At 39.2% G+C, this 23,494-nt stretch overlaps 3 protein-coding genes across 7 annotated transcripts; 1 reads left to right on the top strand and 2 right to left on the bottom strand.

The window, feature by feature from the left end:
* Window positions 1–1,057: 1,057 nt before the first annotated feature.
* On the bottom strand, window positions 1,058–23,203 carry LOC308385785 (uncharacterized protein). Its single transcript, XM_080864921.1, has 6 exons — window positions 22,739–23,203; window positions 7,255–7,682; window positions 5,267–7,178; window positions 2,455–3,327; window positions 2,025–2,139; window positions 1,058–1,847 (listed from the first exon to the last, which is right to left on the bottom strand). Exons 1-6 carry the CDS (start codon window positions 23,077–23,079, stop codon window positions 1,641–1,643), a joined length of 3,876 nt encoding a protein of 1,291 aa, XP_080721047.1. The 5' UTR covers window positions 23,080–23,203; the 3' UTR covers window positions 1,058–1,640.
* LOC308385930 (uncharacterized protein) lies at window positions 16,085–19,032 on the top strand. 3 transcript variants are annotated; one of them, XM_080865142.1, is made up of 6 exons: window positions 16,085–16,524; window positions 16,834–17,096; window positions 17,292–17,482; window positions 17,616–17,709; window positions 17,894–18,084; window positions 18,705–19,032. In XM_080865142.1, exons 1-6 carry the CDS (start codon window positions 16,366–16,368, stop codon window positions 18,890–18,892), a joined length of 1,086 nt encoding a protein of 361 aa, XP_080721268.1. In that variant the 5' UTR covers window positions 16,085–16,365; the 3' UTR covers window positions 18,893–19,032. The 3 variants fall into 3 exon arrangements, with proteins under 3 accessions (XP_080721268.1, XP_080721267.1, XP_080721269.1); XM_080865141.1 differs by having other exon boundaries at window positions 17,891–18,084; XM_080865143.1 differs by having other exon boundaries at window positions 17,891–18,074; window positions 18,705–18,995.
* LOC308385914 (uncharacterized protein) lies at window positions 18,972–21,509 on the bottom strand (the record flags this gene model as incomplete). Of its 3 annotated transcripts, XM_080865107.1 has the most annotated exons (6): window positions 21,093–21,509; window positions 20,702–20,830; window positions 20,302–20,495; window positions 19,658–19,805; window positions 19,358–19,562; window positions 18,972–19,276 (listed from the first exon to the last, which is right to left on the bottom strand). In XM_080865107.1, the coding sequence occupies exons 1-6, from the start codon at window positions 21,300–21,302 to the stop codon at window positions 18,972–18,974; spliced, it is 1,191 nt and encodes a 396-aa protein (XP_080721233.1). In that variant the 5' UTR covers window positions 21,303–21,509. The 3 variants fall into 3 exon arrangements, 1 of the variants encoding a protein (XP_080721233.1); XR_013969667.1 differs by lacking the exons at window positions 18,972–19,276; window positions 20,302–20,495; window positions 20,702–20,830 and having other exon boundaries at window positions 19,420–19,805; window positions 21,093–21,191; XR_013969668.1 differs by lacking the exons at window positions 18,972–19,276; window positions 20,302–20,495; window positions 21,093–21,509 and having other exon boundaries at window positions 19,420–19,805; window positions 20,702–21,077.
* Window positions 23,204–23,494: the final 291 nt, after the last annotated feature.

Raw genomic sequence — 23,494 nt, 5'->3', positions numbered from 1 at the left:
CACAGAACTTCACAGTTTGAGACCTTGAGAACTCATCACAGCCAAGGCAAGTTTCCCATTAGTACTCATATTACCGGATTGTTTATCTCAAATTACTCCATCTGTTCATGACCAGTTCTTGAAGAAATATCCAAGAACATCATGTTTTGTACAGCATAAAAGGATATCCAAGCAGACTGTCTTCAGACAAACTTTAGACTAAGCAATCTTAGGGTCATGTTGACGATATGATTAAACACGATTTTCAACCTTAGCCTCTGCATTACTAGAAATTTTCATATGATTATTGTTTTTATTTTTCCAAAAGGAGATCAAATGTTAAATCAGAGTAATCCTCAGTTTTATAAATACTGCTAGGTGACCTAACCATGTGATTCGCGTACAGGTACACCGTGTTGGTACCGGGCTGGGCCCCTTTTGTCTTGAGAAATGCTTTAATTCATAATGACACACATTCAGCAACATGCTGGAAACGTTTCTCACAGATTCTGGTCCATATTGACCTGACAGCATCACACAGTTGATGCAGATTTGTTGGCTGCACATTAACGATGCAGGTCTCACATTCCACCACATCACAAAGGTGCTCTGTTGGACTGAGGTCAGATTCCTGTTTACATCTGACAGGAATGGCCCCCGGTGTGGTCTTCTGCTGCAGTAGCCCATCTGCTTTAAGCTTTAATATGCTGTTCATTCAGAGATGCTCTTCTGCACATCTTGGTTATAATGAGTGGTTATCTGACTTCCTGTTGGCTTCCTATCAGCTTAAAGCAGTCTGGCCATTCTCCTTTGACATCACCAAAAGCAAATGTTTTAAACAAGCTTTAGTAAATTAATGTCAAGATTAATTTTAAGATGAAGAAGACCATGTACACTTAAATTTCAGTACTGCGTACAGACATTAGATGAAATTAAGCCTACAGAAAAATATTCCAGGATATAAATTAAGATTTAAAAAACAAGAACAACTGTTTCTTCAGGAAAGGAAAACTAATCTTTAAAACGCGCTATAATCTGATCAGAAACTAAATAAGGTAGCAGACAGTGTTTGTATTAATTCATGGTTTTATTTTATTTTTCAAATTTATTTAAGCAGTAAAAATACTCAGTACAGTGTTCAGTGTCTTAACAGTTAATAGTGTGAGCTACTTAAAGTGCACATGGGAATTAGCAGTAAACTTTGACAGTAAGCTCTACAGAGAGAAATCAACTCGAGTTTCACCATGAAATGCAACAAGTCTGGTATGCTGGCAGGATTACACATTTATCAAAGTTATTTCCAGAAGAAAGATGACAGGCATGACCAGATATATACAAGATATCCTTTAAACTCACATGAAACAAATGTCTAAATTTATCGATCATCTAAAAACTACAAAGTCTTTCCAAACTGAATCCTTTAGCTGAGAGAGCTAAATATTTCAAAGATTTCAAAGATTTTCTTTCCCTCAAATCATTAATTTTATTGGGTGATGAAATATTTGAAATCTAAAGTGTTCCTCCACACTTTACAGCAAAAGTATTCCAGTTGCATTAACGTAACCAATACATCTATAAAGTGATATTTCTAATGTGGACGAGCTGTGAATAAACAGGTCTGATTAAGTGCAGCAAGAATACAGTGATGCCTGCAAAGCTACCTAAGCAGCTTTCTTCATAGCGGTCAAGGACATGAGGATACTTGGCTTCTCTTCTATGACTCGCACAAGTAAATTATCAATGTACTGCTCCAGCTCCGATATCTTATAATCTCTCTCCGAGAGCTGGTTCTCCTGTTTCAAGATCAGAGAGATCAGTTCCTCCCGGGTCAGCTGGGAGTAAGGCCCTTTCATCCCACTGTCATCCACCTGTGGAGCGACAAAGCATGCTTTAAAAGTGCCAGGATATAAGAAACTTAAATTCCATCGGCCTATTTCTTGTTGAAAATCTTAAAAAGGGAGAGAGAGAGAGAGAGAGAGAGAGAGAGAGAGAGAGAGAGAGAGAGAGAGAGAGAGAGAGAGAGAGAGGGAGTTAGAAACAAATACCGTTGTTTTGTCCTGAAGTCCACTGGGGATTCCTGTGGATTTGTTTTCATTTTCCTCTTGAACAACTGAGGCACCCTGCTGCTCAAGAGGATTAAGAGGTCTTACCGGCTGAAGCCTGAAATGATGAAAACAAAGCATAAAAGACAGACGTAAGCACCTGTTGAATGGGAGTAAAGGAAACCGTATAACCAAGTACACTGCGCAGTAATCCATTCAACAATTAAACTGAACATAATACCCAATAATAAAACTCAGTTCACCCATATCAAGCTTACTATACTGTACAGAATACATTGAACATTTGTGTAAGTGAAAGCTAATAAGATTGAATGTTGCAAATTACACAAATGAAACGTGCGTACAGATAAAAATATAAATATAGTAACATTTGACCTATAAAAGTTATTCTTTAGCAACCAAACCATCTCACCTGCGTGAAGGTGTAGGGGCCCAGTCTTTCTTCACATCTGTCTCCACTATATTCTGGACTTTAAGGGACTGGGACTCTTGGAGTGGACTCACTGGGACATGCCCAGGACTTGTGGACTCATAATACGGGTCGCATGCTTGGAGTGCATCGTTATCGGGCGCAGCTGCACTTCGATCACCTGTAGCATGGCTTCTTTCCGTGCCCGGGTTCGTTAAAGTGTTCGAGCTGATGTCATTCTTTGCAGGAGGTGGGGGAGCGTGGGCCGTCTTTGAGGATTTGATTTTTGGTTGAGAGGCAGCATCTTTATCTGCACTTTGTGACACAGCTGCAGGCCAGTGTATTGAACCAGTATTACTAGAGACTGCTGTGTCATCTTGAGCTGTGAGCTCACTTTCATCTTCATCATCCTCAAAAGGATTTAAGCCACAAACAACTTTAACTTGTTTGGTCTCTGCGCCGCCTAGATTAGAGCTCGTTTTTGGTTCTGATGACTGCTTTTCTCCCACAGGAGGAGGTACGGACGGCGCAGGACGTTTGCTGTGTTTGGCTTCGTTTGTTGTTCCATTAGCGTTATTGCTTTGCATCAGGCTCTGGGAGTTCTTTGAATCTGTGGGAGACCTACACAGCGGAGCGATCATTTGCACCGAGCGCTGTGGGGGAACACTGACAGTTTTGACATCTTTGTCTTTGCTTTGCTTGTTAATTTGTGCCAGATGTCGTGCCGGCACATCCTGCTCCCTGTGAGGCTGCTTGCCAGCTTGACTCCTTACTGGCGGCTGAGGAGCTGCTCGCTTCTCCCGTTGAGTACTAATCAGGTCCTTTTCATCCACAGAACCAGTCTTACTTCTCACCGATGACATGGCAGAGTGACACCTGGAAATGAGACAGACTATATAACATTTGGGCATACGTCAGCATTTAATTACAGGAATTCAACTGAGGGTTGGTAGGCGTGGGGGGCTAAACACACTAATGATGCAAGTAATATAGATTGATATAATAGGACTTTATTTTTCACAATATTAAAGATACCTTGTCCCAAATTCTCTTGCAATGTTATAGGACAACCAAAAGAAAGTGAAAAGGTAACATAAGATATTGAGATACTATTATAAAAGGAAATGTATTTTAATGTGCTGAGCACATCTGAAGTTTCTTTCCATCTACTTCTTCTGTCAAACTGACTTCTTCACAAAGTTTCTAGTATTTTTCACTTCACATAATGAGGTAAAACTATGCAGTGAGCTCAATCTTTCAGCCCAGTCTGCAAAATTATATAAACTGTAACGCACACATAGCTGTGCAACAGTCACATGTGTCACTTATGTTCCCATTACTCTGCCTCCTGACATCTGACCCATGTTAACACACACACACACACACACACACACACACACACACACACACACACACACACACACACACACACACAGAGAGAACCACCACTCACAACCACTAGCACTTTATATAGCCTCTTAACTGCACTACTGTATAGTTCTGTGTAAATAATCATACGATAACTTTTAATTCTACAACTGTTTACAACTTGCATAGTTCCCATTTCTGTATAGCTGTATATCTCATATTTCTGTATAGTTCTTTATTTCATATTCTGTGTAGTTTTTTTTTTCATATTTATATCCTGTTCATAGCCTGTACATACTTATAGTTATAGCATATTCATAACATATTACATACCGTAATAGACCCATTCTGTAATATACTTACATATCTATATTATTGCTAATATATATTGTAATATAGCTATATCATGGCTAAAGCACTTCTGGATGGATGCAAACTGCATTTCGTTGCCCTGTACCTGTGACATGTGCAATGACAATAAAGTTGAATTCTATTCTATTCTATTAAATAGAGAAGTACTGAGAAGAACTGCTGCTGACCTGTGACGGAGCAAAAGCACAAAAGGTAACTTCAGATAACACATTCCCTGCATGTACATAATCGTTGTGTTGTTTTTAAATCAACCATTATAATTCAGCTCCACTACCTCCTTTTCTCTTCTGCTCCTGATGCTGTCCTGTTCTGCTTTTAAGCCTGGTCAACCGTGCACATTATGTAATGCTTAACAATGTCAGGCGGTCTAACACTTTAGTTGAGGAAAGGTCTACAGAGGTTCAATGTAACTACCTTGGGGTGATCACCAAGCCTTTTAAGCGTTACCAGCACAGGGCAGTTTCTCTTAAAAGGAAAAGCATTTTAACGTCTGAATTAATTTGCACAAACTTTTTTTGTCGAAGTGTTAATATTCCCGGAGGACACTACAAAGATTTCAATTTTCCTTTGACATTTCCTCCAGCCTTGCCTGAAACCTGTGGTTCTAATTTGTTTTACAACAACTTTGGAAGGACTTTAATGCACCACTTTGAAAAGGAAAAAAATAAATAAATAAATGAATTGGAAAGAGTGACCTGAATCGCTAAAATCAGGTTTGATTTGCCAACTTTTTACATTCGTGACCAGAAAAAAAACAAACAAACAAAAAAAATTCCATTGTCTTTATCCACAATTGTACTTGGTACTGAGTGCTATGGAGAAAATGCTAAACAAAGACTGAGAACCTTAAAATTCCATCCACCTTGAGCTGTTGTCTGGTCGTTTTAAAATTACATTAACAAAATTGTTTAAATGCACTGTAAATAAACTCCCTCTGTAAAGTCAGAGGTTCTCGAGAGCTAAGGAGGTTGTATGTATACATGTATGAATGAATTCAAGTATTTCAAGGTAAGACTATTAAATCACACTTTTACTGCAGTGCTTGTGATTGACGTAGCGTATAGCTTTAACTAACCGTTGCTGAACCGTTGGCTCGTCAGCTGTGCTGCTGTCGAGGGACTTGGGAATCTCCTCAAAGGGGTTGGAAGAGAAGGTTTCATCAAAAGGATTAGTGGAAGTGACTGCAGGACTGCTCACTTTGGGTTTCTTCCCTGCAGCCCTAACTTCATCTGTTGTTTTGTTTCCCCTCTTCTCTTGCTCTTCTGCATTCCTCAACTTCTCCAGCTTCCTTGCCTCCTCTTCCTTCTTCTCACTCCTAATCCTCTCCTCTTCCTCAATCCTCCACTTTTCTTGTTCCTGCAGTCTTCTCTCTTCCTCCAGCCTCTCCATTTCTTCCTTTTCCTTTCTAGTCCTCTCTTCTTCCTCTTTTCTCCTCTTCATCTCTTCCTCCATCCTAACCCTTTCCTCTTCTTCCCTTCTAATTCTTTCCTCTTCCTCAAGTCTTCTTTGTTCTTCTTGTTGCATTTTTTCCTCTAACAGTCTTTCATATTCTTCTCTTTGCTTCCTAGCCCTCTCCTCATCCTCCCGTCTCTTCTCCTCCTCTTTCCTAAGTCTTTCCTCTTCAGCTCTTTGATTTTCTTGTTCTTCTAGTCTCCTTTTTTCCTCTTTTTCCATCCTGATCCTTTCTTGTCGTCTAATTTTCTCCTCTGCCTCAATCCGTTTCCTCTCCTCCTCTAATCTCTCATGTTCTTCCCTTTCTTTCTTAGCCCGTTCCTCCTCTTCTTGCCTTTTCTTCTCTTCCTCTTTCTTAACCCTCTCTTCTTCCTCCCTTTGCTTCCTTTCCTGCTCCAACTGTATCCTTTTTTTCTTTTGCTCTTCTTCTAGTTTTTTCAGCAGCTCCTCCTCCTCTTTTTGTCTCCTCTCTTCCTCCTCATTTTCCTTTCTAATCCTCTCTTCTTCCTCAGCTATTTTTGCCTCTTCTAGCCTTCTCCTCTCTTCTTGTGCCCTCTTCTCTTCCTCAAGTCTCTTTTCCTCTGCCACTTTTTGCTCTTCTTGCCTTCTCTTTTCCTCCATCTTAACCCTCTCCTCCTCTTCTAGTCTCTTCTTCTCTTCCTCAATTCTAATCCTTTCCTCTTCATCTCTTTGCTTTCTTCTTTCCTCCTCAAGTTTCCTTCTCTCTACTTCTTTCAGTCTCTTTTCCTCAGCTATTTTTGCCTCTTCTTGCCGTCTCCTCTCTTCCTGTGCCCTCATCTCTTCCTCAAGTCTCTTTTCCTCTGCCAGTTTTTGCTCTTCTTGCCTTCTCTCTTCCATCTTAACCCTCTCCTCTTCTTCTAACCTCTTCTTCTCTGCCTCAATTCTAATCCTTTCCTCTTCGTCTCTTTTCTTCTTTTCTTCCTCCTCTATTTTCCTTCTCTCTAGGACTTGTAATCTCTTTTCCTCTGCCAATCTTTCACGCTCTTCTTCCATCCTAACCCTTTCCTCTTGCTCTTGTCTTCTCTTTTCTTCCTCACTTCTAATATTTTCCTCTTCTTTACTCCTTGTCTCCTCTTCCTCTTGTTTTTCTCTGTCCTCAGCTAAACTTTCAAGCCTCTCTTGTTGCCTCTTAACCTTCTCTTCTTTCGTCTCCTCCTCTATTATAGTCCTTTCTAAATCACTCACATTCGCTTTAACGTTTTCAACTTCAGGAGTGTCTTCCTCCTCCTTCTCATCCTCTTCCCAAGGTGAACACTGCCTCGCTGCCTTTTGTTGCTCAGGTGGTGGAGAGTTTTCAGGGACATCCTCCATTGATCCATGACCTGAACTGGCCAGACTGAAGTTTGAGCTGATGCGAGAAGTCCGAGATGGCGGCTCCTCACAGTATACGTGACTGCCATTGATGCATAAATTACTCTGTTCTACAGAAACCTGTTTTTCACGACCAGATGATGAATCCTTGCTGCCTGAGCTGCCCGAGCGTTTATGTATCATGAACTTGAACTTCTTTTTACCTGAAAAGAAGATGAGAGCGTTAACACAACATAATGAAAAAGGAAAGCATTAATGGTGAAAAAGTACATTCCTGACCCTCTGAGGAATCGACATTCAGACCAGATGATTGGCTGCCGGTGAGCGTGGAGTTCTTCCCAGGCAGAACAGACATAGACTGAGACATGCTCTTCTGCAAGTTGGACTTTGGAGAAAACAAAGACTTAATCTTGTGTTTCTTCTGTTTTCCATCCTTGCCCGTCGCCGCTTCACCATCCCCGGTGCCCTCCTCCTCGCTGTCCGTCAGGACCTGACTGAAAGACGGCGCCACGCTGGTCACAGAATCTGACTCCTTTTTCTTGCCACGAACTTTGTCCTTGAACTTGCCCAGACGAGACCGAGATTTGCCAGCAGCAGAAAGGTCGAACATGCTGGCAGTCATGTTGTTTCTCATGAACTGGATATCCAGAAGCACCTCTCCTCTGTCTTTGTCTGGCTTACCAGTCTTATCAAGAAGTTTAAACCATCTGTTGAAGAGACACAAATTATTAGCGTTTTGTACTTATTTACACATCCACTGTATAAAAGTGCAAATCAAATATCTAGAAATATGTGGTCGTTTTAGAGGTGGGGTGCAATCACAAAATCAAGCTACTTGTGACCAAAATCTATCACTCAATCTATAAGTCAAGTGAGGCCTGTCTGAAGGTCCAAACTGAATGTCTCTGTAATGATTATAAAGATCAAATGCACCACAAACCCCTTGTAACAAAAGAAATTAATACTGATCACGATCTAAATGATTTAAACAAATGAGAGTCACCAAGACTTGGACTCATTTATAGTAATGTGAATGTCTAGTCCTGCTCATTTTTCCTCTTTGCAGAAATCATGACCCATCTCACTGCAAATGGAAAGTGGCAGCGTGAATGTTTTTGGAAAGTCTGTGATGATCTAAGCTCAACCAGCGAACTGACCATAAAGGAAAGTCTTAAAAATATAAATTCTGTCAAGTCTACAGCAGCCCTGCAGAATTTATGAAAGCTTGTACTGTGTGTACCCTCAGCAGTTGACAACCTTTATTAAATCCTGTTCCCTTGTTGCTTGTCTCACATGATCAAATCTTCAGAGCATGGTAGGTGTACGGTGCTGATGTTCACTGTCAAAATGTTTTATGCCAGTTTTCCTAAATAATGCAACCAACCCTGCAGGGAGTTAACAAGCCAACTGCCCCTTTGAAAGAGAAAGCTTTCATCCGAGATTTAGTCGGATCCTTGCGAAACTTAGCCTGCCAGGTTCAAGGGAATTTATTCTGTTATTACCCCCCCCCCCCCTTCATCCTTTAAATATACAACACATGCACACCAAAGAGAATTTTGATACAGCTGGATAATAACAACACACCAAGATGACAATAAAGTAACCAATTATAAATGCTGGTTACGCCCTAAAAATTCATTCATAAAATTAAAGTCTCATGTTTAAAATGCTGAAAAATCCTAAACAGACATCCTAAAAATGCCAAGCAAGACCAGACAGGGCCAGCTTTCCAGTGTTTCTGCACCTTCGCCATCCAGTACTGACAGAAGGGTCTCAGAACAGGCAGAAGAAATCTAACACAATAGGAAAAAGGAAAAAAAAAAAAAAAGTCAGTCAGCATAAAAAGTGCCCATCAGGCAAAAATCTGAGGTCAGCTCACCACTGAGCAAACAAGTCCCACTGAAGTCTGGATTCCTAGGGAAATGAGGACGAGGCCATGCATTTGTTGTTGTGCTGCAGGCTTCTGTCTCTTTCTCTGCATTACACATTATTGTCCAAAGATGCTTTGTGCATGCACGCGTTTGTGTGCCATAAATAGACTTTTCCCTCCAACTTTAGCCCTGACAAAACACAGCCCACTGAAATTCCACATTTTTATTTTTATATATATATATATATATATATATATATATATATATATATATATATATATATATATATATATATACACACACACACACACACACACATACATACACACACACACATACTAAAAGAACTGAATACAGCGCTTCCTTTGGATGATCCAGAGTTAGATATGGTGAGATTTTAATCATCCTAGGAATGCTTCAGATGTCATGCAAACAAATTAAGAAGCTGGGGAAAAACGCCTTTTCCTGGAAGTTTTGAAATGGCTTACTGCTGTCAACGATCCACAGCCTCCTACTTGCTGATGAGTAATTGGTTGTGATTTGCAGATTTCAGGCCTTGACATAACTGTGTCATGTGTGGCTTCTTCATGCTTGCCTGATAAATGCCATTCAACAGAACGCGTCTAGATGGGATGGGGACACATCTACAAGTGATATAAAGTTATGAAAAATAATATTTCATTCAATACAAGTAAAAAACAAAACAAAAAATTCCACTTTTTCAGTCATATCATTGCCAGAATAACTTGACTGTCTGTCCCGTTCTTTGTGTGTACTGAGATAAATTAGGATAGTTCATCATCTACATGCAATCTAGTACAAGAAGGTTAATTGTTGGATTAAAACTGATTAACTATTTATTCTTAATTTTATGAATTTAAAATGCACATACAGCAGTCAATCAGCAATTTAATGTAAACATGGTCAGACTGAACTGCTGAAGTACAAAGACGAAATATGATAAGTGAATTTGAATGTTGCATACTGTAGTTTCTGTTGCCATTATATTTCAGAAATTGCTAGTAATTGCCTAAACAACCATCTCTAGAGTTTACAGAAGAAAAAGAAAATATCCAGTGGTTAGCAGTTCTCTAAATGCAAAAACACCTTTTTAAGTCAGAGGAGGGGGCAGAATGCAGACAAAGTAACACAAATGACTGTTAAAACCATGGAGGCATGCAGAAGAGCATCTGACTGTGTCAAACCTTGAAGCAGATGGGCTACAGCAGAAGAAAACCACACCAGGCTCCACTTCTGTCAGCCAAGAACAGAAAACTGAAGGTACATTTTCTAATGTCTGACCAAAATTAAACAATAGTCATTATTCTCCTTCAACAGTCTCATATTTAGATGATCAGAGTTGTGCACAACCAACATGAGAGCATGGATCCATCATTCTTCGTACACATCCAGCAAAATCTCTGAGAAATGTTTGTTGAATCTATGCTACAAAGAATTAAGTCCATTCTGATGGCAAAAGAGGGCTCTCACCCAGTACTAGCAAGGTGACACTGAGGTGTCCAGTGACAGCACAGACTAATGACAATGGCCCATTTGTAGTCTAAGGAGCTCATCATTTGTACTTCAAACCTCTCGGGGCCTACTAAACAGATGAAGAGATTTCTTCCAAAAGATATCCATTTGGCATTTCTGGTGTTAAAGTCTGCTGTCTAGCATGTGGATCAGCAGTCACTTAGGCCTTCTGGATAGCTACAGTCTTGCCCTTTGAGAAACCACTCCACTGAGTGCTTAAATATTCAGAATATGCAGCATTAAACTCACCAGAACCCCTCACTGTAAGTTGACAATTTGTCAAACCTCTTTATACCAAATGTAAAATCTTTATAATTATATTAAATGTACACAATAACAGCCGTATATATGCATAACATACTTATATAAACACAAATAGACAAAAACACATGCAGATGAGTACTTTGACAGTACAAAATAGTACTGCATTGCAACACAGTTGCATCCCACATGAACAAGAAAAAAATTAAATAAAAAGAGCAGAAGTAGTAAGTCACTTCAGTTAAATGAGAAGGGAAGTTGCAAAAATGTTTGGGCGTTAGCTGGCTGAATGTAGTAAGTGCTGTGCAGGAGTTACAGCTGCTTTGATGGCTTTCATACAAGACATCCTGGGTGATGATGAGGCCATTTGACTAATCTCACACCTCTGTAAGTAGCAGAAAGATTGCAGCTCTGCTGGACAGGCAGAGCCAGGGGAGGATAATGCATGACTCAACATTTTGTAAAGCTATTTTACTTCGTGTGCACACACGCACTTCCTTGTGAACTACTGATAAGACAATGCCCTGTCTTCTTATCACAGAACCCAGCTGTGAGTGGGAGAAGAGCTGAGTGAGTTAAACAGCTCAACAGTGATAATGTTCAAGGCTTATTGGTATCCACGAGTCAGAGAAAGAAAATGAAGGTCAGTGCAAAGAAAAGAAACTCACTTTCCCATTGTTTTGCCAAAACAGAGAATGAAATTGGTGCCTTTTAAAACTGGAAAAACTGTATAACATATGCTAGATCACACAGTGACTTGAAAAAGGCAATGAAGCTATGTAAGAAGTCAGAAATGATGAACAGAAGTTATACTTGAGATCTGTCCTTACTAGATTAGCTCGTTACACCGTTTCATGACAAGTGTATAATTATTCCTTTAATCATGTTTCACATCTTAAAGTCTTCATAATATTTTGCTCTCAGACTGCTGGCTTACTTGTGGTTCCTGGAGTTTCTACAAGTTTAATGGGAATCATTGCCTTCAGCTATCAGGCCTCTACTATGGAACTAGATCCCAGTTAGGCTTTTGGAGACACACAGTCTCCACTTTTAAGATTAGGCTTAAGACCTTTTTTGATATAGTTGACAGTCAGGTGTGTATCAGCTGACCCTGAACCATCATTTATTTATAGTGCTATAGGCTCAAATGGCTCAGGGACTTCCCCTTTATACACTGAGCAGTTCACACAGTTTGTATTTCCACCACTTCCCATCGCCCTCCAACCAGTCGCATCAGATGTTTGTCCCTCCCTGACCTGGTGCTATATTAATAAAACTGAATTAAGTTGGCTGCTTGATAGCACCTTTAATTTAACGCTTCTCGCTAAGACGGCTGCTGTAATGCCCTTGTACAACTCCATGTGTATGTCATGCAAATACCCCATATATTTGTGTAACTGTAGCACAAATGAGACATCGCACAAATTGAAACTCCTTTTTAATAGGTTTTAAAAAAAAAAAAAAAAAAAAAAAATGTTGACAACAAAAGACAATCTCCCAAACCCAATGTTTAAAAATAGTTAATGGTAGACAAAAAAAAAACAAAACAACAACAACAACACACACCTAGATGACTTAGCATGATTGTGCATAAAAAGCACATCCCAGAGAGCCTCTTCCAGAAGTAAAATAAATAAATAAAAGTATGAATAACATTTTGAAATCTACAATGGAAAAGACATTTGGAATCTAGCAAAGAAAAAAAAAAAAAGAGGGGGGTGGGAAGCTAAATCGATATTGAACTGTCCTGATCTCCCGGCCCTCAGGTGGCACAGCATTAAAAACAGACTATGCTCTGTAGTGGAAATCAATGAAAGCCAATGAAGACCACTGTTGGTCCTCAAATTCAAGTCATAACCCTACAAAAGGACAGGAGAGGGAAGAAAAAAAAAAAAAAAAAGCCACAAGATGGAAGAAAAGCACTGTTGCTCAAAGTCTTTTTAAGACTGATTGAGGCAAAGTGTAAAACAGTCCTGTGGACTGGCAAGCAAAACATTCAAAATTCTTTTAAAAATTGGTTCTTCCTACACTCTGAAAAAAAAAAAAAAAAGACTATGAGGGAATATCTGGCTGGTTATTGACACTTGTTATTAGTTGAAAAGTGAGAATACATACATCTAAGAGGAAATGCATTTCCTCTTAGATATTCCACAATCAACTGTAGGCTGTAATATTGCAAAATGGAAGTGTTTAGGAACCACAGCACTTGGCCACAAAAAGGCACACCACATAAAATGTTACAGAGCAGGTCGCCAAGTACAAATAGTGCATCAAAGTCCAAAACACTGATGATTGAATAAGTTAGAACCTCCTCTGGTATTAACATCAGCATAAACACGGTGTGCAAGAGCTTCATGGCGTGGGTTTCCATGGATAAGTAGCTCCTGTAGGTATAATGTATAGATGGTGTAATATGTGTGTCCACACAGTATATATTTAGGATATTGGACCATACTGTGTATGTTTCGGAGCAACATGCTGGTCCACCCAGGTCATGCTTTTTAAAGGGAAAGCCTGGCATACAGGACTGTGCAAACCCTCATCTCTTTATATTTTTTCTTGGAAAACTGGAAAGGGTGAAGTTATTTACTGAAACATGGGCAAACATGCATGGAAAACAGGATATGAGGTAAAACCATTGAAATGAGCTTGAAAGTCAGTATTTGGCATGACCACCTTTATAAACTCTGTGACAAGCTTTCTTGTAATTTCTTTAAGTAGTCTTCCGGAATAGTTCTCCAGGCTTCTTGAAGGACATTTAAAGCATCTTTGGATGTTGGCTGCCTTTTGCTCTGTTCTCTGTCAAGATGATCCCCACACCCTCCTCCCCATCTCCCTTCCCAGTTTCTTAAAAACATGACTTTCAGATACTGTTCATCTGCTGCAGATAGTTATGCTAGTTAGGCTAACGTTTAGCAAAGAAAGAAATTGCTCAGATCTGGACTGAAGTGAAAGTGATTGAAAAAGCAGCCACTGTCCACAGAAAACCTTTGAAATGGAAAACGATCGCACAGGACCACACTCAGATATTAGAAGAAAGTTTGGCTCCTTGGAAGCAAAACATAAAGAAATGAGGGGTGGTTCAAAACTTTTGCACATTACTACATTTCAGCAAGAAACTGCCAATTCAAATCATCCAGGTATTAAACATTACGGTTCATAGCAAACAAGCCTGGATGCAAACTGGCCCACCTGCGGTCCAGACTTGTTGCCAACTGAAAATATGTGGGACATTATGGAACAAAAATGTGACAGAGGAGCTCGAAAAATGCTGAACAGAAGTCCTACATCAAGCCTGAAAGGCTTTTCTGCATAAATAACTATATATTAGTGTCCTCAGTCTTCAAATACCCAATACTGCCAAAAGAAGAGATGATGTAACGCAGAAGTAAACATGCCCCTACCTGACTTGGAACTTTCTGCTAGCTTCAAATTAAAAATATTGAAGACATGTCTAAGTTTCAACATTTGCTGTGTGCTCTTTGTACAGCTTTCAGTAAACTAAATGATTTCAGTGATTTGAAAATAATAATTAAAATAATTTAACTTTGCAGATTTTCCCCAACTTTTCTGGAGACAGGGTTGCAGCCCATAAATTTTATATAACAAAACTCACGAGTCTGTTTATACAATGAGTGGGTTTTTATTTTAATGTGCATGTAATTAAAAGTGTCTTTTTATTGGTGTGACAGACATTTTTTAATAAGTGAAATTAAAAAGAAAATGTCCATGACAGCTGGGAAAACCATACTACGGGAAGACCACAAGCGCACCAGAGCAGCTACCACTGCACCTCATAGTGGGATTGTTGTTTTTTTTAAATAATCAGTTTTGTTTGCTAAAAATGGAAGATTTCCTTGTTAATTATTAACAAACAAACACACACAGCTGCACAAACTATAGTTCCTCATAATAAAATACCAATGTCTATTGCAAGCAACAAGCAAAAAGTGCTAAACATGGTCGAATTCTTGATTTCCAGAGTTCACAAACACATCGTGCACATTTAACAGTAGCACTGTTGTGCTAGCAGCATGACACATGTAACCCTGCTTGTGTGATAAAGCTTGGTACTACCACAGTGGTCTTACTCAGACAAACTGACCTTGCATGACCATTGCTGTTGCCATCACTGTTTGTTTTTCCTTGATAAGGTGTTCAGGAATGTAAGGCAGCAGCCAGAATGAAACCTCGGAGGCAACGTGCATTCGCAGAGCTCACATAAAAATCAACAGAGATCGAACTTAGTGTTTACACAGCACCAGCTTCTGACTTCACACATAATAAAAATACTGCAGAAATGCAGATTTCTGCAGTTTTGCTTGAGGAAAACTTAAATATTAAATCAGCCATGATCAGATAGTCCAACCTGCAGGCAGGTGGAGTTCACATTTGCATACTCGAGCATCCTCTTTCCAGAGCATAATAGAGCTGGGCACTAGCCAAACAGGCAGAGCGGTATAAAAAATTAATTGTGACCAAATGCCTTTCAGTCACAGCTCATTTCAGTCAAAAAACACAATGCCAGAGTATGGCTAGACCTCTTTGCTTCCTCATGGCGGAGGAAATATGAAAATTAATGAATCACAACATCAAATCCAGCCTTCTTGTTGATGCAGTTATCCAAAGACCTTTAACAAAGCGGAACCAAAAAAAAAAAAAAAAAAACCAAATAAAACAAAAACAACAAGAAAACCTTTCAACAGGTAGGAGAACAAGTGTGTGTGTTTGAGTTAAGATTAACAGGCTAGATTGTTGTGTGCTTTTGTATAATACCAGCTACACATCGGGGGGAATAAATCACTCAGGAACAGCTTACAAAGAAAATGTTTTCCATTCTTACAGAGATACAGATGTCTCACTGTGGACCTGGACAGATTTGTCTTGGATAATAAATAAAACTTCAGCACTAATACACTTAACAGAGTAAAGAGCATTTTCTGCTTAAAGGAGCAGATATAAAAGTACCAGCAAGGCCAGTAAAACATGTTCACTTACATTATTACTGCACACTAATAGATGGGTGTGGATGTTTTCACATAGTTAATTATATTTAGCAGTTTTGTTAAATTAAACATTTAAGTTTTTAATTTTCTGAAACAAAGAAAAAATTGAACAGAAGCTTGGGTTTTCTTGATGCAATTTCCCTCTTGTTGACACCTTCAGTCAATGAAAGTAAATCATCTAGCTCACTTCATTTGCCTGGGTAAATAATGCTGCTTGGCATTCTTAAAGGCTGCTTTAGTGGGAACAAATCCCTTAAGCTCTACTGGAGCAAGTAGGCGGCACTCTTAAGTCGAACCCACCAGAGCAGGTCTGGGCACTGATGCATAAACAGTGCACAGCGTGCATCCTCCAATAGCTCACATCACAACAACTTTAAGGGAAAAAAAAAAAAAAAAAGTCCAAATATAACAGATAAATATTGGAGTCATGCCGGTCCGTGTACTTTTCGGTATTTGAAGTTTTGTTTCAGAAACCAAAACGAAAAAACGATATTTAAAAGAATTTTCATTTTTTAAATTTTTGATAAAGAATAAAATGGGCGAAAATAACTTGTTTTTTCATTCGGTGGTAACAAATAGCCGTCATACACTTAAAATTAGACGTGCTTTTTTGGATTTCTTCGTGATTCAAATAATGAAAGTATACTAGCGCAAAAACAAAAAAATAGACGCATTTTCAATGTCTGAAACGGGAAGTACTTCTTCTGCGCGCTTTTTTTATGGCGCGCGCACACCGTCCCCCACACAAGAGATCGACGGCCTTAAAGTTACACTGGAATAAACAGAGGATGGACCATTACGTTGTTTTTAGGAAAACTAAGAGAGTGACACTCCGGGACGAAGACATGACTGCAGAAAAACTGGGTCGCATCTTTCAGGTAGATATGTAAACTTCGCAAACTTTGCTTTCAGCAGTTTTTTTATGAACGTTATTGTTCTTCCTTACTGCGGAACGGCTAACGTTAACATTTGGTGATTTCATGTAGGCCTACTTTTACTAATACTATGTCTAGCCGTCTTCATTGTGCTAATATGTGAATTGTGCACATGTGCTAATGTGTAAATAGTTATTCATTGACTTTTACCGGCTACTAGCTAATAAGTAAGCCTTTAGAGCCTATTAACCGTGTGCACAGGAGTAACACGTTAGCAGAGCAACGTGATTTACGGAAACTTTTCTTAAACAGGTATCCGCGCATACTCTGTACATCACGGATGATTCAAACGTGGCTATGTTCCCCGGTGCGGTCTCTGGTGTTTTCAGCGCATTAGACCTTACACCCAGAGGTCACTATGAAGTCCACGGAGAAGACATGGAGTCAATTCCAACAGCAGGTTCCAGCGGGCAGCGTTTTGCATTTATGCGAGCACCAGCTGTGGCAGCGTCTGCACCTTCACGTTCACAGCAGGCTACTTCAAGTTCCCCTATGTCCTCCAAAACATTTCAGAGGTAGGATGAGTCTGTGTTCTTGAATATTAAATTACAGAACAGGCAAAATAAAAAGAAACATAAGGTGCATGGATAGTTGAATTGTTAAGAATAGCAAAGCTGTTTTAGTACAATTTGCCTATAGCAATCACTGAATGGATTTGTGGCCTGCTGTCTTTTACAAGATATGTAAAATTATTATGTTTTGTTTTACAGATCAGTGTACTTTGCAGATGTAGTTGGTGGGAGGTTGATTCCCAATAGAATGGTGGTTGTACGATTCCTGGAGTCTGAGGCTACGCTTCAAGGGATAGTAGGAAAAGTGCAAGATGCCATTGGTAATTACAACCCAATAATTTTGACAGATGCACAGGGCAATGCAATTCTGGAGTCGGAGGGCACAACAGGTGAGCCATAATATTACAGCTAAAGCCCATATCTTATGGAGAGACATGTCTTACCAGTCTCTTTGTAATATTTATTGGGTAATATGGTATTGGCTTCTAAACAGGTTTCTTTGGTTTTGTTTTTCATCTGTAGGGTCACAGTACTGGAGACAAAATGCACGAAAAATTCTTGCTGTGCCTGAACAAGACTTTAATTGCCTCCAGGGAACAAAGAGGAAGAAACTGAGGTATGTGAATAAATATGTATATACTATAGGATGAACATCAATATAGAAGAATTAATTTGATTTAAATCCTATAATAGCAGTAAGACATCACTACATAAATCATCATCTATCAGTAAGTGATGTGATGTTTCTTTAAGCCAGTAAGTAGCTTTGACATCTGATTATCCATTTTTATTTGTAGCAGCCGTAAAGATGATGACAGTGCCAGTTTGGGAGAAGTGAGTGACAAAATAGAAGAGTTGGTGTTGGCATCTCAAAGTCTGCCAGCTGTCACAGCAGCAATCAAAGAGCTCACTGATCTTGCAGTTGCCCAGAAAGTCACAACCCCCAAGCTGCAGACACTCAAGGAGGGATTTAGCTGCGTGGTTTGTATGAGTATGTTCAAATGTTGCTTAGTAAATACATTACATCTACACTAACATTTTAATTACAATTAAAACAATGTCAAACCACATTCAATCATTACTTTGGACAAACATTTTTTTACCAAACATAGGCTCTTTATTCAGCAGTGTCCATTTAAATACTTAGGCACAGACAATCAAGATGCAGGTCTACTGTAACATAACATTCAAAAGTTTACATGCACATTTAATTTGGGTTCTCCTTGCAATCTTGACTATGAAAGTATAGCTTTTCAAATTGATTACAATGTCAGTATGGGTGACGGTACACTGTTCACAGTAATGTAAAACTAAAAAGTTCACATTTAAAATGGGACTGTAGTTGCATATATTGAATCAAGTACCTGTAACTTTTTCATTTTTCTTGCTTGCTAATTGAGAAAATGTACTGATTTTGCCCCTCATCAATTATAGACAAAAATATAGACAGGGACTTTCTCAGAACAGCGTGAACAAGAGGAATTACAGAATAACCAAAAATATTCTGCATGCTGTCTGTAAATTTATGTCAAGACTGACTTTGAACCTATAGTTTGAACTAAATTCAACATAAATGGATAACAGTCTCACTTATCTGATTTACTTTTGCAGACATCATTGAGGATCCAGTGTTCTCACTGTGCTGCAGAAGCATTATTGGCTGCAAGACATGTGTGGAACAGTGGCAAGAGACATCACAGCACTGTGCAAAATGCAGGGAGAGTAACAACGGAGTTCTACAAATTACTGGTCTAACAGCTGCATTTTCTGTATTGAAATCTTTTTTTGCAGAGGAGTAATGTAGTGTGTACACACAAATGTTTACAGTCAGTTGATTTTTTTTTTTGTCTGTTCTGTACAGTTTACAGATGCAGTGGTTCATACATTTCTCTGAGTTATGTTTATGAGACAGAGCAGAGCTTCTTTGTATGGCATAAAGTCACCATTTACGGCTCTAAAAAACAAATGTGAAATATCAGGATATTTTTCTGCAAAATGACTCTCTGTTCTAAGTTTGTCCTGTTCGGTTGTGAAGGGATCAACTCCAAAAGTCGAATATTCTTTGAGTGCAGATCCCAAGTGCTGCCTGTAAAGGTCTGCTGCTTCAAGTGCATTTGGCAAGAGCTCTGGAGAAATTCTTCTTTTACACCCATGTTCTGCAAAGTGATTTGGTATGCCTTTTCCTGTAAAAAATAGAGGAGGTGTTTAAATGTTCATTATCAGGGTTGTAAGCAATCTGACTTTTTTTTTTTTTTTTTTTTTACCTGGGATTCTATGAGCATTCCATGATTCTACCACACTTGCAAGACCAATGTTACACAGCTGACAGGTTAGATTGGACACACAGTATCGCACAAGGTTATCCTCCATATCTATCTCCTCCTGGTCCATCAGCTGGAGTAGGGCAGTTTTTAGTGGGTAGTTGACACGGTTGTTGATTTCAGGCCAAATCCTTTCAACTGTGTGGTTCTAAAAGAGTTAAAAGAAACATGTCTTAAATGTACGTAGTAGTACACGTAATAGTATAAGAATTTCAGCTGATGTTAATGGTACTTAAATCTTACTCTTGTGGATGAGGTCTGTAAATAAGGCAGTCTCTCCTGATTGAAGCGATGATGTGACAGCATCTCTTGCATGAACAGTGTTAAATAAAATTCCTTTCCATGGTCTACTCGCACCTGGTCCCACATACCATAGGTGATCACTGCAGGTCTGGTACAGGAAAAATAAAGAACATTTATTAACTATTTTGCTTTAAGACCAGCAAAGGTGTTATTATTTTGAATGTATTCATTCATGTTTTTTTTGGGTAATATTTTAGTTGTAGTAGGACAACATATATTTCTTAAGTTTCTTTGCAATGTCACTGTCATGCTCAGACTTTAGATGTATGTCAGAACAATTGAAAGATATGTGGAAATCCAAGAACCTTGTTCCATTCATAAATGAACACTGATTAATTGCAATAAAGTAGTTAAATGATTCATGTGCAATTCCATTTTATTTATTTTTACATTAATAGAAAATGTTGATCAAAATGTTTGGTAAGTTCTTAATATATTATATTCAGGAACATAACCAGACCCATCTGTTGCATGTCTAATTTAAATTCAAATATTGTAAATTTGGGTGCAGCTCATGTCCAATATGACTAACATGTCCATCAAAACACTTAAGATGAAATAAATGGTTTGAGAGGTTGTATTACCTGAAAACATATTCATAGATGCTCAAGTTGTTTTTGATTGGCATTGTGGAATGACTCACAATCTTTTTACTGAATCCATCTACAGCTAAAACATGGGTGACTCCAAACATTACAAGTTTCTCGTTTTGGTCCAGGTGAACCTTGTGCCCCATGCATTCAGCATGGTACGGTGTGGGATTAAGATTCCGAGCTCCCTTACAAAAAAATCACAAAAATAAATGACAGCTGACTGGATAAAGGCAGATTTGATCATACGTTTGAGGAAGAGTCAAGTAACTGTTAAAGCAGGGCGTACATCTGTTAAACAGAATTAGGCCCTACCATTACATGATGTATATCACAAATATGACAAAGAACATTGGAATACAGTTCTAGTGGAAGATTAAATAACATAGGCTACCTGGCGTCTTGCTTCATGATAAGGTTGATGCACCTCTCTTAAAATTGACCCAATTCGTCCCTCTGCAGCATGTACCCCTTTTGTGGACAGATAGCCCTTCATCATTTTGCGGCCATATGTTGGGCCCACCTGTTTAAAATAAAAGATCATGCTACTACTAGAACAACAAATGTAAAGTAGCTTATTCTGAAAGCAAATGTGTAAAGCTAAAGTATTGTGCTAATTAACTGTACAAATACCAGTGAGAGACATCTTTAAAATAACTAACGTTACCCACCACCCGCAAGACGCTAAAACGCGCGGGCGCGCGCACACAGTCTAGACTAACCCCCTTACAACCCAGTTAAGACAACCATACACAGTCATAAGGTGAAGGAAGAAAGTACCTTACCTCATTTATAGCTTGTGTCACCTCAAGCTCCAACCGTGTGTCCGAGAGTCGACAGCTAGTGATTTGCTCAGCACAAAACTTTCTAACATTTCTCGCAGAAAATCCTCTCACTTCCCCGTGTTCATATGACAGACGCTCTGATATAATTTCCGATGACAGGCCTTGTTTTGCCATCTCCATGATCACGTCTGAGTATTTTTCCAACGTCATGATGTCCACACTACAGTGTTTGCCATAAGTTTGCGCATCACTTGTACAGGTTGTTGACCTACTAAAACTTCCGGTTCAGACAAAATAAATAAAGGGCCCTTTCTCGTTCTTTTTTCTTGGGTTTTTCGTTTCTGATGTGCGAAAGGACAAAATGAAAAAAACAATTGTTTTACGTTTTTCATTTTAGCTTTTTAAGTTGAGAATTAAATAAGTGTCTCATTTTCTTTTTTAAATTATACTTTCTGAAACGAAACTTCAAATACCGAAAAGTACACGGACCCATTAGCCAGTTTTCACAAATTATACCACGTTTATTGATTCTGACCATACTGGTTATTTAATGGGGTGTTATGAAGATCGAGAAACTACAGCATGACTGACAGAAGGAGCTACCGAGGGTTCCCTCCCCTTGTGTCACAGATGAAAATCAGAGGTGCTTATTATTCACTTGGCCTCCCGTAATGTCCCCATTTACATGCAAGTAGAAACCAACAAATCCTCATTTGATTTCTTTTGACGTGTCCGTCTTTGGAGAGGTCAAGGAGGCTGGCTGCATAGCAAGAGTGATTGATCAGAGAAACTCCAAGGGGACGGTTTTGCAGGCAAAGCGATGCTTCCTTTGAAGTAACTTTAATGTGATCTGGTATTTGTCAAAAAGGGATTGCCCATATTTAAAATGCTATAAATAATTTTTTGGCCTATAATATGTCACATGTCATATGAATCCCTCATGAATTATATCAAGTCATCTTGAGTCACAAACAACATTCCTAAGGTAGAAGCCCCAATCTGTTTTTGGCAAAGTGACTTCTATATAGCTTTTATTTATCCATTTAAAAAGTATTTTTAAGAGTAATCAGGCCAAGAGGATAGCAGAAATTGCAACAAATATAACAATAGGTCTCTAAAGATATTTTAGATGGCCAGAAAGAACTGCAATGGTTATGATGTACAATAACACAGAGTCATAAAGATACTTTTAAAATAACCCCTTGGTAAATACTGTTCACTAAAGTCTATTTACCAATATAATTTACCAATATAAGTAAAGACATTACATAGAAAAAAACAAAAACAAAACAAAACAAAACATGGAAACAGTGGAAATCAGTTTTGGCAGACGGTCACTCTTTGACACAACATCGATAACCGTTTAAAGACAGTTATAGCCGAATAATTAAGTGAAATCATTTTAAAGGAGGGGAAAAAATTTGCAGCTTGTGAAAAGCCCCCACCCATTTTAATAAATGCTGTTATCATCGGCAACTGCATGACAGAGTTATATGAAATCATCGATAATTATAGTTCTGTTTCCCCTTGCTACTGTGAAATGAGTCACTCTGTGTAGTTTTGTTTTATTTTTAGTACTGTGACTACATTTTGAATACTTTTTACGTCAGATAACACCGACTTCGGGGCTGTACTCGAAAACTTACTCGGTTTTGTTGCGTGTTTTGTCCTCACTGAGCTGTGACAGATTAATGACCGCCTGTCCCAGCAGTTTGTCCGGGCCCACCAGAGCCCGGTGAAGGACGTGGACGTGCAGCGTGCTGCCTCCTCCTCCCTGGTTCAGCTGCGGGAGGTCGAAAGAGGCCTCCTCCTTCCACACCGGAGCCACGCATTTCTCCACCACTGAAGTCTGGTACTTCTCTTTGCCCACTTGTATGACCGCGTACGCATCGTTGGTGCCACTTTTCCCCTTTATCCTAAGGCTCCTGGCTTGGAGTACCGTTACCTGGACGCTTGTGGGACACCACTGCTGATCCGTCAAGGACATGCTGACACGGCTCAGAGTCGTTAAAAATGTAATCCTCCAAAACAAAACACAGTGGTGGCTACCATCGGCTCACCAAGAGACCGCACAGAAGCGAGGGAAAGTTTTTTTTTCCTCCTCAGGCTCGCTGAACTTCAGGAACCAGCTGATTGGGCGTGGTTACACGGAGAAAGGGGCCTTGGTTGTATAAAGCACGCCCTCAGATTAACAGGTTACACGTTTTCTCCAACGAAACTCGCGACACAGCAATCAATTAGATGACAGAGAACACCTGATGCTTGTTTGTACCTGTCAGACTGCATCAGCGTCATCGCATACTGAATGAGCCCAAATAACACCAGGACTGAATGTAAAAGATTTTATTATTCCTCGATGTATTTACGGTGCATGCATTTAAATAATAATCTGGCTCTATATG

This window comes from Rhamphochromis sp. 'chilingali', assembly GCF_963969265.1.
Source record: "Rhamphochromis sp. 'chilingali' genome assembly, chromosome: 2".
Classification (NCBI taxonomy): Eukaryota; Metazoa; Chordata; class Actinopteri; order Cichliformes; family Cichlidae; genus Rhamphochromis; species Rhamphochromis sp. 'chilingali'.
The sequence above is the reverse complement of the archived record's forward strand: the minus strand, read 5'-3'. Positions and strand labels throughout refer to the sequence as shown.